This window comes from Nerophis lumbriciformis, linkage group LG21, assembly GCF_033978685.3.
Source record: "Nerophis lumbriciformis linkage group LG21, RoL_Nlum_v2.1, whole genome shotgun sequence".
NCBI lineage: Eukaryota > Metazoa > Chordata > Actinopteri > Syngnathiformes > Syngnathidae > Nerophis > Nerophis lumbriciformis.
In genome coordinates this window covers 24,810,001-24,827,500 of record NC_084568.2, presented here as the reverse complement: position 1 = coordinate 24,827,500, position 17,500 = coordinate 24,810,001, and the positions used below count along the sequence as shown (strand labels likewise).

The 17,500-nt window shown below is 37.5% G+C and overlaps 1 protein-coding gene across 1 annotated transcript in view; it reads left to right on the top strand.

Moving 5' to 3' along the window:
• Nucleotides 1-17,500, top strand: part of efna4 (ephrin A4) — a 124,586-nt gene that overhangs the window by 67,605 nt on the left and 39,481 nt on the right. The window contains exon 2 of the mRNA XM_061983379.1: nt 10,402-10,700. Within this exon, the coding sequence (XP_061839363.1) occupies nt 10,402-10,700 (299 nt within the window). The remainder of the gene's footprint in view (nt 1-10,401; nt 10,701-17,500) is intronic.

The window sequence follows — 17,500 nt, the reverse complement described above, 5'->3', positions numbered from 1 at the left end:
GCAAGTAGAGTGGTTCGTAAACCGAAATTATAGAAATTATATTTCTATAAGGGTTGTACGGTATACCGGTATTAGTATAGTACTGCAATACTAATGAATCATATTCGGTACTATATCGCCTCAGAAAAGTACCGATCCCCCACCTCCCCGCGACCCCGTCTTCGTCAGGTCTTGACATTGCTGGTTTACGAGCAGACGAGCATGTTCGGCGGCACACAATCACAGAGTACTTACAAGCAGACGCAGTGTGTAGACAGAAAAGGGAGAACAGACGCATTTTGGCTTAAAAACTAACAATAAAGGTGAAGTTATAACACTGAAACGAAATATCTAAACTTGCTTCACTACACACCGTAGCTCACCGGCGTCAAAATGTAAACAAATGCCATTGGTGGATCTACACCTAACATCCACTGTAATGATACCAAGTGCAGGAGCGTATCTAGTCGATACTACTATGATTACGTCGATATGTTTTGCCATCACATCTTCTTTTGGTTTTTTTAAATGTATATTATGTTTACAAACTCAGGAAATATGACCCTGGACACATGAGGACTTTGAATATGACCAATGTATGATCCTGTAACTACTTGGTATCGGATCGATACCCAAATTTGTGGTATCATCTAAAACTAATGTAAATCATCCAAACAACAGAAGAATAAGTGATTATTACATTTTAACAGAAGTGTAGATTGAACATGTTAAAAGAGAAAGTAAGCAGATATTAACAATAAATGAACAAGTACCGTATTTTTCGGATTATAAGTCGCAGTTTTTTTCATAGTTTGGTCGGGCTCCAGTGCGACTTATATATGTTTTTTTCCTTCTTTATTCTGCATTTTTGGCAGGTGCGACTTATACTCCGATGTGACTTATACTCCGAAAAATACGGTAGATTAATAATTCATTTTCTACCACTTGTCCTTCATAATTTTGACAAAAATAATACAATGGAAAATGACACAATTTGTTACTCGGACGTCAGCAGCTAAATTGGAAGCTTTTGTTTGTTTACTTACTACTAAAAGACAAGTTGTCTAGTATGTTCACTATTTTATTTAAGGACTAAATTGCAATAAGAAACATATGTTTAATGTACCCTAAGATTTTTGGTTAAAATAAAGCGAACAATGAAATTTTTTTTGGTCCCCTTTATTTAGAAAAGTATCAAAGTACCGAAAAGTATCGAAATAATTTTGGTATGGGGACAACACGAATTTCTATTGAGCAAAGTGGCATCGAGTCATACCAAAGACTATAAAAATGGGACCCTTTACCTCCCTGCTTGGCACTCAGCATCAAGAGTTGGAATTGGGGGTTAAATCACCAAAAATTATTCCCGGGCGCGGCCACCGCTGCTGCCCACTTCTCCCCTCACCTCCCAGGGGGTGATCAAGGGGATGGGTTAAATGCAGAGGACAAATTTCACCACACCTAGTGTGTGTGTGGCAATCATTGGTACTTTAACTTTAACTTTTAACTTAACTTAGCATTAATAACTGACAGCTCCACAATATTGATCCATCCACCTTCAGGGTCTCACCTGCACCAGAATGTGGGTTTTCTACATATTTCAATTCTTCACATCTGCCCTCGATACCTTCTCCCATCTTGAATTTCCCTGACCCCTGTGTTTATTTATCACCATCTTTCCCCCATTCATTTTCCTCTCACGTGTTCTTTTCCCCCCTCCTCTCCTGACTCCTGGGCTTGTCTACCACTTCTCCTCCTTCTTCCATTCCACACTCTGGTTCCCCCTGGCTGACTCCCAGCGCCCCTTGTTCCCCTTTCCCTCCGCTCTGTCACCCCTCTATAAAGACTCCCACTGACAGACCTGACCCTTCCTGAGCCGCATCCGGACCCCTCGGTTTTTGTTTCTTTTTCATCCTCATGCTATCCGATGCCAGGAGAAGACTAATTAAAGTCTTCCACTTGGTTGTGCTCCTTTCTGTCTGATGGTCTGCACTCCGAGACTCTCTGGGGTCACTCATTAAAACACTTAACTTTCTTTTGCCGGGGTTTTTGTTTTTAACCTGGTCGTTTGTATCGGGTCCTCCTAATTAGGCGAAGACGTTCTCGTTTGGAAATTCTTGCATGTAGTGCACGCCTCGGCCTCATAGTGAGAAAGTTCGAGTTGGATATGCGTTGAGCTTCTTGATATTTTTTCCAAAACAGTTTGTTTGAGTCTTAAAAATTATAATTTCATATATCAGTCCTTTGATAGACAGTTGATCAGTCCATGGTCTGAGAACAGGATAAACGCTGTAAAAATTGGATGACTGCATGTATTTTTTTTTAAGTTATCGATGGATAGGATTTAGTTGATTTTCGGGTTATGTGCCTATTTGCTTTTCATACCTGACCACTACCGCTAAAGTTAAAAGTTAAAGTACCACTGATAGTCACACATGATGAAACGTTTTCAAAACAGGAGAGTTTTAACTTGCACTTACAGATGTAGCGACCAACTGTAGTTACTGACAGTGGGTCTCTGAAGTGTTCCTGAGCCCATGTGGTGATATCCTTTACACACTGATGTCACTTGTTGATGCAGTACAGCCTGAGGGATCGAAGGTCACGGGCTTAGCTGCTTACGTGCAGTGATTTCTCCAGATTCTCTGAACTCTTTGATGATATTACGGACCGTAGATGGTGAAATCCCTAAATTCTTTGCAATAGCTGGTTGAGAAAGATTTTTCTTAAACTGTTCAACAATTTGCTCATGCATTTGTTGACAAAGTGGTGACCCTCACCCCATCCTTGTTTGTGAATGACTGAGCATTTGATGGAATCTTCTTTTATACCCAATCATGGCACCCACCTGTTCCCAAATTGCCTGTTCACCTGTGGGATGTTCCAAATAAGTGTTTGATGAGCATTTCTCAACTTTATCAGTATTTATTGCCACCTTTCCCAACTTCTTTGTCACGTGTTGCTAGCATCAAATTCTAAAGTTAATTATTATTTGCAAAAAAAAAATGTTTATCAGTTTGAACATCAAATATGTTGTCTTTGTAGCATATTCAACTGAATATGGGTTGAAAATGATTTGCAAATATGTATGTATGTATGTATGCATGTATGTATATATATATATATATATATATATATATATATATATATATATATATATATATATATATATATATTTATATATTTATTTATTTATTTATTTATTTTTTATATATTTTCTTTTCCAGAGTGCGATGATGTCATCGATGGGAAATTGCATGTTTAGACAATATGATTTTCCTGAGCGGATAGGAGACACTGAGAGTAACAATCGGTAGAAAATGGATTAGAAAAGACTTTAAAAAATTATAATTAAAAAAAATAAAGTCTTTTTTTTGTACGCTGGCGTACGGGCCGGCGTTTGGGGACCCCTGTTATAGAACTTACAAACATTGCTTAGAGTGATGAATTAAGAATCCTTTCGAGCAGAAAGGCTACGGACAACTATACGGCACAAGACAGGTCTATTTTCTTTTTTGATAGGGCGCATTAAAGGACTTTTTTTTTTCTTCTAAATGTAAAACACTTCCTTTTGGTCTACATAACATGTAATGGTGGTTCTTTGGTCAAAATGTTGCATAGATTGTGTTTTACAGATCATCTTCAAGCCGCTTTCTGACAGTCTCTCCAGGATGCGCCGTTTTGTGGGCGTTCTTATTTACGTGGCTCACCTTCGGCAGGGAATGTGTCCCGTGAAAAAACGTCCGACCGGAACCCTCTAATAACTAAAGTTACTTGGGTGAATAATGTAAACTCACTACACCGGTATGTTTTAGCGCTTTCATGGCGAGTTTACTGACAGATATACTGTAAGTAAGAACTTTGCACTCCTTTATATTAGAAATAGCAACACCGGAGGATGAATAACAAAATAATAGAGAAAAAGAAAAAGCTTATTGGCACGGACTACAAAGGCGGAAGCGCGCAATTTTTCAGTATTGATGCAGATCCCAAAAACAGATCAGCAGGTACCAGAAGGTAAGAAAAGTTGCTTTTGCATAATATTGCGAAACAAAACGTCAGATAATATGTCTTACCTTATACACACACACCATAATAGTACTCGTATGTTTAATGCGCCGACAATCCATCAAGCGGTGCGGCTTCATAGCTTACCAAAGTCGTACTGAAACATTTTCATAGATTTTTGAGCGCCGTGTGTAATGTTCTATATTTTTAATGGAACGTATAAAATGTTGGTATTGTTTACTTGAGTCATACTGCCTTCTTATTTCAGTCGACACGTATCTCTTATGTTTGACTGCCATCTACTGGTCACACTTATCATTCCACCATGTACCAAATAAAATTGCTTCGAGGTCGGTAAGCAAAGCCATAATTATTCCGTACATTAGGCGCACCGGGTTATAAGGCGCACTGTCGAGTTTTGAGGGGAAATAAAAGATTTTAAGTGCGCCTTATAGTCCGGAAAATACGGTACTTCATAGTTCGACAACGTCCAATATATAGCCTATACCAGTGGTTCTTAACCTTGTTGGAGGTACCGAACCCCACCAGTTTCATATGCGCTTTCACCGAACCCTTCTTCAGTAAAAAAATAAATATCTTTTTTTTTTTTCAAATTCAAAACAAAGTTATGTTTTTTTTTTACCGGTGCACAAAATTAACCATGCATGAACATCACCTTGTTCAAAGAACAAAACCAACATCGTGCATGAACTCACAACAATTTACACACCTGCAAATCAGTCTGACTTCTGCTGTTGCCGTATCCACAATACGCCGATATGGAGAAGTTTTTATTTACACGATGAGTCAGGTGTGTCTCGACTCACCCCTAGGGTTCGATCGAACCCAGGTTAAGAACCGCTGGCCTATACAGTACTGCCATCTAATGTCTTGGAAGTGCAACGGCATTGCAAATGAGACTCAAACGTAATCAGAAAACAAGATATAACAACTGGACAGCACAGTTATCATAATCAGCTCAATTTTTAAATGATACATTAACAAAAGTACCAAAAATTGGTACTGGTATCGATTCCTAACAACCGGGAATTGGTACTACAGGTACCCATCACCTGGTTCTCACACTCAGGGTTATTAATCCCCAATCCTTGTCTTCGACATCTGCCGACTTCCCTTCCGTCACCCTCACCTGTGCCAGGCTCCATATTTGATTGTACGCCAGCAACTCTGCTGTACGATAGCGCTGACAGGAAGCTATGGTGCAGCAACAAGCATTACTTTACTCCACAGCTTTCTCCTCTAATGATGCTGTCTTGTCAAAGATTTGTTATTGCGCCTGAAGCCAGTCGACCTCCACTGAAGGTGTGTTTGTGCGTGCCGAGTCACGTCTGCATGCACGCTCCTGTCTCAGCCTATCTGCAGGAAAACAAGACATGGTGATTGTACTTGAACTCCTCTCAGTGGTCTTAATTAGCATGGATTCTCTCACAACTATATCACCTTACAGCGTGCGGTATTACTCCGGCTGTGCCGTGCAGGTGTCGAAACCCATCCGTGAGCCGCAGGTACCGACTTTCCAGGGAGGTATTTAGGAATCCCAGAGTACCCTGTTATCTCCCTAATTGCTTTCTCCCGCCATTCAGTCTCCTATGACTCGGGCTGCAAAGCCTCAGTCCATTGTGTCACTTCTCAGCCCGTCTCCTTCTGACTTCCACTGATTATTTCTCCGTGTCAGAGCCAGAACCCTATCGATTTTAGGTGATATGTGACACGAGAGCGAACAGGCAATTTGAATTACATGTTCTTCTCCCACACCTCTGGTGTAGGCATGGGTACCGTTCACGTCTGAACCGATAAGGTGCCATTTCCCAGGTCCTGGGAATTGGTATCCATATGCTACTTTTGTGCGTGTTAATAAATATAAATTGTTTTTGATAATACAAACCCCGTTTCCATATGAGTTGGGAAATTGTGTTAGATGTAAATATAAACGGAATACAATGATTTGCAAATCATTTTCAACCCATATTCAGTTGAATATGCTACAAAGACAACATATTTGATGTTCAAACTGATAAACATTTTTTATTTTTTGCAAATAATCATTAACTTTATAATTTGATGGCAGCAACACGTGACAAAGAAGTTGGGAAAGGTGGCAATAAATACTGATAAAGTTGAGGAATGCTCATCAAACACTTATTTGGAACATCCCACAGGTGAACAGGCGAATTGGGAACAGGTGGGTGCCATGATTGGGTATAAAAGTAGATTCCATTAAATGCTCAGTCATTCACAAACAAGGATGGGGCGAGGGTCACCACTTTGTCAACAAATGCGTGAGCAAATTGTTGAACAGTTTAAGAACAACATTTCTCAAGCAGCTATTGCAAGGAATTTAGGGATTTCATCATCTACGGTCCGTAATATCATCAAAGGGTTCAGAGAATCTGGAGAAATCACTGCACGTAAGCAGCTAAGCCCGTGACCTTCGATCCCTCAGGCTGTACTGCATCAACAAGCGACATCAGTGTGTAAAGGATATCATCACATGGGCTCAGGAACACTTCAGAAACCCACTGTCAGTAACTACAGTTGGTCGCTACATCTGTAAGTGCAAGTTAAAACTCTCCTATGCAATGCAAAAACCGTTTATCAACAACACCCAGAAACGCCATCAGCTTCGTTGGGCCTGAGCTCATCTAAGATGGACTGATACAAAGTGGAAAAGTGTTCTGTGGTCTGACGAGTCCACATTCCAAATGTTTTTTGGAAACTGTGGACGTCGTGTCCTCCGGACCAAAGAGGAAAAGAACCATCCGGATTGTTATAGGCGCAAAGTTGAAAAGCCAGCATCTGTGATGGTATGGGGGTGTATTAGTGCCCAAGACATGGGTAACTTACACATCTGTGAAGGCGCCATTAATGCTGAAAGGTACATGCAGGTTTTGGAGCAACATATGTTGCCATCCAAGCAACGTTATCATGGACGCCCCTGCTTATTTCAGCAAGACAATGCCAAGCCACGTGTTACAACGGCGTGGCTTCATAGTAAAATAGTGGACTCGTCAGACCACAGAACAATTTTCCACTTTGCATCAGTCCATCTTAAATGAGCTCGGGCCCAGCAAAGCCGGCAGCTTTTCTGGGTGTTGTTGATAAATGGCTTTCGCTTTGCACAGTAGAGTTTTAACTTGCATTTACAGATGTAGCGACAAACTGTAAAGTTAAAGTTAAAGTACCAATTATTGTCACACACACACTAGGTGTGGCGTAATTATTCTCTGCATTTGACCCATCACCCTTAATCACCCCCTGGGAGGTGAGGGGAGCAGTGGGCAGCAGCGGTGGCCGCACCCGGGAATTATTTTTGGTGATTTAACCCCCAATTCCAACCCTTGATGTTGAGTGCCAAACAGGGAGGTAATGGGTCCCATTTTTATAGTCTTTGGTATGACTCGGCCAGGGTTTGAACTCACAACCTACCGATCTCAGGGCGGACACTCTGTAGTTACTGACAGTGGTTTTATGAAGTGTTCCTGAGCCCATGTGGTGATATCCTTTACACACCGATGTCGCTTTTTGATGCAGTACAGCCTGAGGGATCGAAGGTCCTTAATATCATCGCTTACGTGCAGTGATTTCTCCAGAATCTCTGAACCTTTTGATGACATTACAGACCTTAGATGGTGAAATCCCTAAATTCCTTGCAATAGCTCGTTGAGAAATGTTGTTCTTAAACTGTTGGACAATTTGCTCACGCATTTGTTTAGAAAGTGGTGACCCTCGCCCCATCCTTGTTTGTGAATGGATTGTTTGTGATTTGTCATGGAAGCTGCTTTTATACCTAATCATGGCACCCACCTGTTCCCAATTAGACTGTTCACCTGTGGGATGTTCCAAATAAGTGTTTGATGAGCGTTCCTCAACTTTCTCAGTCTTTTTTGCCACTTGTGCCAGCTTTTTCGAAACATGTTGCAGGCATCAAATTCCAAATTACCTAATATTTGCAAAAAAAACAAGGTTTTCCAGTTTAAACGTTAAGTATCTTGTTGTTGCAGTCTATTCAATTGAATATAGGTTGAAAAGGATTTGCAAATCATTGTATTCTGTTTTTATTTACAATATACACAATGTGCCAACTTCACTGGTTTTGGGGTTTATACATTAGCTTCAAGCTAGCACTTTTTTTGGGGAAAAGTGAAGCCTTACTTGACATACGTTATAGTATTTTTTTTTGGTCAATTTCGTTTTTTGGCATTGAAAATTGCAACATTACCTGGAGGTAGTTTGGCTAAGTCCGCTCTCAGTCCTGCTGAAATGCCGAAGTGATTAAGCGACCGGGCGTAACATGCCACCGTTTAAGTGTACGTAGGATTGGCGGCATTCGGTTGGTGCCAAAAAAAGTACCCGGATTCGGTACTCATCCTAACTGTCATGGATAAATGGTCTCTGCCAAATATGGGCAGCTATTGATTTCAAACAAGGTAAACTAATGTTAACATTCATTTCCATTAGCAATATTATTTTCTTTAAATGTGCTCTGTAAATACTCCAGTTGTTGTGTGTTGTTTACAAACTCAAAGAACATTGGCCTTACCACGTAGGGTGTCCCGATATTAATATGTACAGTATCAGTAAAAATACAAGCCTCCGATTATATCGATATGCATCTAAAATCTCCAATGAACAAACAGTTCTTCAGTGTGTTTATTTGTGCAAAGCTGAACATGGCATTAAACATCTAAATGTCCTCCAATAAGCACACAAAGTTGGTATTTTCTTGTATTTTAGTCAAGTCATGTACAAAAGGTAAATATGGTAGGCGATAGGCTTATTGGAGATAGCAGCTACACGACAGCCAAGCACACTATAGCACACAAGCTCGACACACGTAATAAGTGTTCTTCATTGAACAATATTGCAGTCTAAAACAGCACATTTGTCAATATAAACAACTATCAAATAATTATATTTGCATATTACTTGTACTTAGAAAGTATCCAGTAACAAACGTGTCTGCATTATTCAACTGCCTCAAAAGCTTGACTTAATGAATTATTGTGATCACTAGGTTTCACCAAAAAAATATATATATAATAATTACCTAGAGATGTCCGATAATATCGGACTGCCGATATTATCGGCCGATAAATGCTTTAAAATGTAATATCGGAAATTATCGGTATCGGTTTCAAAAAGTAAAATTTATGACTTTTTAAAACGCCGCTGTGTACCCGGACATAGGGAAAAGTACACAGCGCCAATAAACCTTAAAGGCACTGCCTTTGCGTGCCAGCCAAGTCACATAATATCTTCGGCTTTTCACACACACAAGTGAATGCAACTCATACTTGGTCAACAGCCATACAGGTCACACTGAGGGTGGCCGTATAAACAACTTTAACACTGTTACAAATATGCGCTGCACTGTGAACCCACACCAAGCAAGAATGACAAACACATTTCGGGAGAACATCCGCACCGTAACACAAGATAAACACAACAGAACAAATACCCAGAACCCCTTGCAGCACTAACTCTTCCGGGATGCTACAATATACCCCCCGCCCCCGCCTCAACCTCCTCATGCGCATATCCCAAATTCCAAGCTGCTGTTTTGAGGCATGTTAAAAAAAAATGCATTTTGTGACTTCAATAATAAATATGGCAGTGCAATGTTGGCATTTTTTTCCATAACTTGAGTTGATTTATTTTGGAAAACCTTGTTACATTGTTTAATGCATCCAGCGGAGCATCACAACAAAATTAGGCATAATAATGTGTTAATTCCACGACTGTATATATCGGTATCGGTTGATATCGGAATCGGTAATTAAGAGTTGGACAATATCGGAATATCGGCAAAAAAGCCATTATCGGACATCTCTATAATTACCAATCCACTTCAATGTAATCAAAGACAGCTTAAGTCCATTCCAGGTAATAAGTAGATTAGCATGTTGTCCTACCTACCAGTTTTATATGTTTGAGTAACTTCACTCAAACATACAAAACAATAAAAGTATGTGCTATGATTTGTGCTGGTATCGTATCGGATTGATATTGGTATCGACCAATACTTAAGGCTCCAATGTATGTATGGTATCGGAAGTGAAAAAGTTGTATCAGGACAATACCATTAACAGTGCGGCTCTAGGCAACCTCATAATATCGCTTTTGTATTCACTCCACACGATGGCAGTAGCTGTATTTGAAGCAGCTTTATCTACCTCTGCATGCACTTTAAAATGTTGCTATCCAGTTGTTGCCATACTGTGCAAGTGACTGATCAGTGCAAATATTGCTGACTAAGCAGTTTGCTTGCCAACACTGTTACTGTACAATATCGGTTGTGTTGCTGCTGTGTTGCGCAATATACTCGAGAGCCCTTTGCACTTTCTCATGCAGTCCACATGATTCTATAAGTTAAGAAAGGACTTGTCATTGCAGGTTGACAACAGGGGCACTGTCCATCCAGGTGAGCCTGAACGACTACCTGGACTTCTACTGCCCGCACTATCCCACCAAGCAGTCCCTGGGCGCCAAGGAGCCAGAGACGCTGGCCCTCTACCTGACCGAGGAGGCGTCTTTCCAGGGCTGCGTGGAGAACAAGGTGGCCATCAAGCGGTGGGAATGCAACACCCCCGACGCCCCCTTTGGACCTGTGCGCTTCTCGGAGAAAGTCCAAAGATTCACCCCCTTCTCTCTGGGGTTTGAGTTTTTGCCAGGACACCACTACTATTATAGCTGTAAGTAGTGTGTGTGTGTGTGTGTGTGTGTGTGTGTGTGTGTGTGTGTGTGTGTGTGTGTGTGTGTGTGTGTGTGTGTGTGTGTGTGTGTGTGTGTGTGTGCCCATGTCCAAGAGACATGAAGGCTTGCCATTTTTTACAGTCACTTTGAGTCTTGCTGAAATGCCAAGCTTGAGTAAACTCTAACATAACTGTCCATAATCAAATTTCTCTAATTACATACACATAAATATATGTATGTGTGTGTGTCTATATACACATATATGTATATGTGTGTGTCTATATGTATATACATATGTACATATATGTATATATGTGTGTGTATGTATATATGTATATACATACATATATACATAGATGTGTGTGTGTGTGTGTGTGTATGTATGTATATATATATATATATATATATATATATATATATATATATATATGTATATGTATGTATGTATATGTGTGTATATATACGTGTGTGTGCATATTTATATGTATATGCATATACACACACATATATACCGGTATGTGTGTGTATATGTGAATATGTATATACAGTATATGTATATTGTGTATGTATATATATATATATATATATATATATATATATATATATATATATATATATATATGTGTGTGTGTATATATATGTGTGTATATATATATGTGTATATATATATATATGTATATAAACATACATACGTATATATACATACATATATATGTATATGTGTATACATACATATATATATGTGTGTGTATACATTAGGGCTGCAACTAACGATCAATTGTATAATCGATTAATCTGTCGATTATTGCTTTGATTAATCGATTAATAATCGGATAGAACAGACAAACGGGACGGCGTGGCGAAGTTGGTAGAGTGGCCGTGCCAGCAATCGGAGGGTTGCTGGTTACTGGGGTTCAATCCCCACCTTTTACCATCCTAGTCACGTCCCTTGTGTCCTTGGGCAAGACACTTCACCCTTGCTCCTGATGGCTGCTGGTTAGCGCCTTGCATGGCAGCTCCCGCCATCAGTGTGTGAATGTGTGTGTGAATGGGTGAATGTGGTAATACTGTCAAAGCGCTTTGAGTACCTTGAAGGTAGAAAAGCGCTATACAAGTATAACCCATTTATCATTTATCATTAACTACATTTATATCCTTTCCAGTATTTTATTGAAAAAAAACAGCATACTGGCACCATACTTATTTTGATTTTTGTTTCTCAGCTGTTTGTACATGTTGCAGCTTATAAATAAAGGTTTATACAAAAAAATTTAATAAAAATAAATTAAAAATTTTTTTTTAAATTGCCTCTGCGCATGCCCATAGCATAGATCCAACGAATCGATGACTAAATTAATCGCCAACTATTTTTATAATCTATTTTAATCGATTAGTTGTTGCAGCCCTACTTTACATATACCGTATTTTCCGCACTATAAGGCGCACCTAAAAACCACAAATGTTCTCAAAAGCTGACAGTGCGCCTTATAACCCGGTGCGCTTTATTACGATTCATTTTCATAAAGTTTCGATCTCGCAACTTCGGTAAACAGCCGCCGCCATCTTTTTTCCCGGTAGAACAGGAAGCGCTTCTTCTTCTACGCAAGCAACCGCCAAGGAAAGCACCCGCCCCCATAGAACAGGAAGCGCTTCTTCTTCTACCCGCCCCCGGAAGAAGAAGAAAAAACGCGCGGATATCACCGTACGTTTCATTTCCTGTTTACATCTGTAAAGACCACAAAATGGCTCCTACTAAGCGATCCGGTTCATAAAAAGACGCAATCTCTCCATCCGCACACGGATTACTACCGTATTTCACAGCAACTGATATTCCTGTGAACCGCACTGTGGAACGGGAGCACGTACGGTGAATATTCGCACCACAGGGAATGAGAAGTCATCCTTCACTGTGGTTCTAGCTTGCCATGCTAACTTCCACCCATGGTGATATTCAAAAGGAAGACCTTGCCAAAAGAGACCTTTCCAGCCGGCGTCATCATAAAAGCTAACTCGAAGGGATGGATGGATGAAGAAAAGATGAGCGAGTGGTTAAGGGAAGTTTACGCGAAGAGGCCGGGTGGCTTTTTTCACACAGCTCCGAAGGCGAACACACCTTCACTAAGACGGGCAGACAGCGCCGGACGACATTTGCCAGTGGATCGTAAATGCCTGGGCAGATATTTCGGTCACAACTGTGGTCCGAGCTTTCCGGAAGGCAGGATTCACAGAACAACAGCGACACTGACTCCCGATGACTTCGACGAGACGAAACCGGCCATTTTGGATACCACGCTTGCGCAACTTTTCAATTCGGACACCGAAGACGAAGAATTCGAAGGATTTACGAATGAAGAATAACTTCAGAAGGTGAGCGCTATGTTTATTTTGTGTGTTGTGACATTAACGTTCGAGCAACATTATGTTACTATTGCTCTACACCATTTTGAATTTTACTATGTTTGTGATTGCACATTTGCGTACATTTTGGGACAGAGTTGTTAGAACGCTGGTTTTCAATATATTATTAAAGTTTGACTGAACTATCTGACTGTTTTTTTGACATTCACTTTAGCGCAGCGTTTTTTTGACATTCACTTTAGCGCAGCGTAGGCGCGGCTTATAGTCCGGGGCGGCTTATTGGTGGACAAAATTATGAAATATGTAATTCATAGAAGGTGCGGCTAATAATCCGGTGCGCCTTATAGTGCGGAAAATACGGTATATATGTATATATATGCGTTAGGTCAGAAAAAGCTCAGAGGCTATATCATCCCTACAAGCCTGTTTCGCAGGTTTCCCTGCCAAACAAAGTTTGAATCAAGAATCGTGTTGAATTTAGAATCGATTCTGAATCAAACTGTCACCACAGGAATCTTATTGAATCATCACGTGGCCAAAAATCACACCTTTAATCAATAATATAGTTTTTAATGATCATTATCTTACCTCTCGTCCCAAAGCTGGCACCTATCTGTTTTACAGTTATTCTCATTGCTAAAATTGTTTGTTTAAAAAGTAATGATACATATTTCACTCATCAATTTACGACTTCACCTGAGCTCCATTTTTTTTTTCAGTCTCCAATTTGCATTGCTTCACCTGTGGTGGTCTTGTGTTGCGTAAACATTAGTCACACTGACATTATGGTAGTACGAAATAGAAATATACATTTTTTTTATATTAGAATTTTAACAACTGGGCTGCAGCTATTTTAACTTTAGCAATAGCAATGCTACTGTTGCAGGAGCATTTTACGTTACTTTATGGCAGTCTTCTCAAATAGTGGGGCGGGGCCCTGTGAGGGGGGGCAGTGCGATGCTCTGCACTACAAAATGTGCTCACTATAGCCATTGATCTTATTTTTGAGTCAGCTTCCACTGACTTTAAACTGACTTTTTTTTTCTTTTTCTTTTTATTAATTTGTACTGTGTAGTCTAAAATATAAGAGTGGTCGTCTTATATTCAAGTCAGCCTCCACTGACTTTAAACTTACTTCTATCTCATGTTTAAGATATATTTTGGACTGTATATTCTAAAATATAAGGTCGTCTCACAATATATTTGAGTCAGCTTCAACTGACTTAAAAAAAATTATATATTTTTTTAAGATATATTTTGGACCGTATATTTTAAAGTATAAGAGTGCTCATCTTATGTCTGAGTCAGCGGCCTCCACTGACTTTAAACTAACTTTTTGTTTTATTTTTTTTTACATATATTTTGTACCATACATTCTTAAATATATGAGTGGTTGTCTTATATTCAAGTCAGCCTCCACTGACTTTAAAATATATATATATATTTTTTGCATATATTCTGTACTGTATATTCTAAAATATAAGAGTGATCGTCTTATATTTCTGTCAGCCACCACTGACTTTAAACTTACATATATCTAATTTTTAAAATATATTTTGGACTGTATATTCTAAAATATAAGCGTGGTTGTATTATATATGTCCGAGTCAGCGGCCTCCACTGACTTTAAACCGACTATTTTCTTTTTTACATATATTTTGTACATACTTAAATATGAGTGGTTGTCTTATATTCGAGTCAGCTTCCACTGACTTTTTTCTTATTTTTGTACATATATTCTAAAATATAAGAATGGTTGTCTTGTATTTGAGTCAGCCTCCACTGACTTTATATATATATATATATATATATATATATATATATATATATATATATATATATATATATATATATGTATGTGTGGGTTAGGGTTAGGGTTAGGGTCACAAGACTATTTCATCTCTACAGGCCTGTTTCATGAGGGAGGGTACCCTCAATCATCAGGAGATTTTTATATATATATATATATATATATATATATATATATATATATATATATGGGTGTGTGTATATATATAATTTTTTTTTTTTTCATGTGGATATAAAGTTGCTATTATAATTTTAAATTGCTATGCCTTTTTTTTTATATATATATATATATATATATATATATATATATATATATATATATGTATGTATGTGTATATATATATGTGTGTATATGTATGTATGTATATATATATGTGTATATATATATATATATATGTATGTATGTGTATATATATGTGTGTATATGTATGTATATATATATATATATGTGTATATATATATATATATATATATATGTATGTATGTGTATATATATATATGTGTGTATATGTATGTATGTGTATATATATATATGTGTGTATATATATGTATATGTGTGTGTATATGTATGTATGTATGTATATATATATATAACTGCCTTCTCTTCGGTGCAATAACCCATTCCACCAACCACCCTGTTTTTTTTTTGTTTTTTTTCATGTATATATTCATTTCACACCATATTCATTGCACTTCTACATTTTTTATATTTTTATATATTTGCACATTGTTTTTCTAGCATGCACACATCGCACTGTATGGAATGGCCTCAATCTCGTTACCTTGCGTAATGACAATAAAGCTGATTCTGATTCTGATTCTGATATATATAATATATATATATGTATATATGTATATATATATATATATATATATGTGTGTGTGTATATATATATATACTATATATATATATAAATATATATATATATATATATATATATATATATATATATATATATATATATATATATATTAACTGTATATTCTGAAATATAAGAGTAGTCGTCTTATATTTGAGTCAGCCTCCACTGACTTTAAACTGACTTTTTTCTTTAAGATATATTTTGTACTGTATATTTTAAAATATAAGGTCGTCTCACATTTTATTGGAGTTCGCGTCCACTGACTTTAAACTGACATTTTTTATTTATTTTTTTTACATATATTTTGTACTGTACATTCTTAAATATGAGTGGTTGTCTTATATTCGAGTCAGCCTCCACTGACTTTAAACCGCGTTTTTTTTTTACATATATTTTGTACCGTACATTCTTAAATATGAGTGGTTGTCTTATATACGAGTCAGCCTCCACTGACTTTTTTCTTATTTTTGTACATAACTTTTGTACTGTTTATTCTAAAATATAAAAATGGTTGTCTTGTATTTGATCCAGCCTTCACAGACTTTAAACTGACTTTTTAATATATATATATATATATATATATATATATATATATATATATATATATATATATATATATATATATATATATACTGTATTTTTCGGAGTATAAGTCGCTCCGGACGAAAATGCATAATAAAGAAGGAAAAAAACATATATAAGTCGCATTTTTTAGGGAAATTTATTTGATAAAACCCAACACCAAGAATAGACATTTGAAAGGCAATTTAAAATAAATAAAGAATAGTGAACAACAGGCTGAATAAGTGTACGTTATATGACGCATAAATAACCAACTGAGAACGTGCCTGGTATGTTAACGTAACATATTATGGTAAGAGTCATTCAAATAACTATAACATTTCGAACATGCTATACGTTTACCAAACAATCTGTCACTCCTCATCGCTAAATCCCATGAAATCTTATACGTCTAGTCTCTTACGTGAATGAGCTAAATAATATTATTTGATATTTGACGGTAATGTGTTAATAATTTCACACATAAGTCGCTCCTGAGTATAAGTCGCACCAAACTATGAAAAAAAACTGCGACTTAAAGTCCGAAAAATACGGTATATATATATATATATATATATATATATATATATATATATATGTATATTCTAAAATGTAAGAGTGGTCGTCTTATATTTGAGTCAGCCTCCACTGACTTTAGACTTACTTTTTTTTTAAAGATATATTTTTTACTGTATATTGTAAAATATAATGTCGTCTCACAATATATAGTAGTCAGCGTCCACTGACTTTAAACTGACTTTAAAAAAATAAAAACATGTTGTTCAAGATATGTTTTGCACTGTATATTTTAGAATATAAGTGGTCATCTTATATTCGAGTCAGCCTCCACTGACTTTACAGTAAACCCACTTTTTATTTGTTATTTTTTTATATATTTTGTACTGTATTTTCTGAAATACACCAGTGGTTTTGAAGGTAAAAAGTAGAGGAAGAATGGCAGCTCAAAGACGTTTAAGCGGCTGTCAAAGCATTTTTCCTCCTGGCGTCAGTCCAAGCAAGGCGTGGAGTAAAGGAGTGTAGTGAATAGATGGAGTGGAGCGGTGAAAAAAAGAGTCAAAGACGAACTTTGGAGATCAATACAGACGGACAGGAAAGATGGACACATTGTGAGAGGAAGAAGAAGAATCTGCATGAGTGTGGAGGGCAGGATAAAGCAGCATTGTTGTTGATGACATAAATGTACAGTA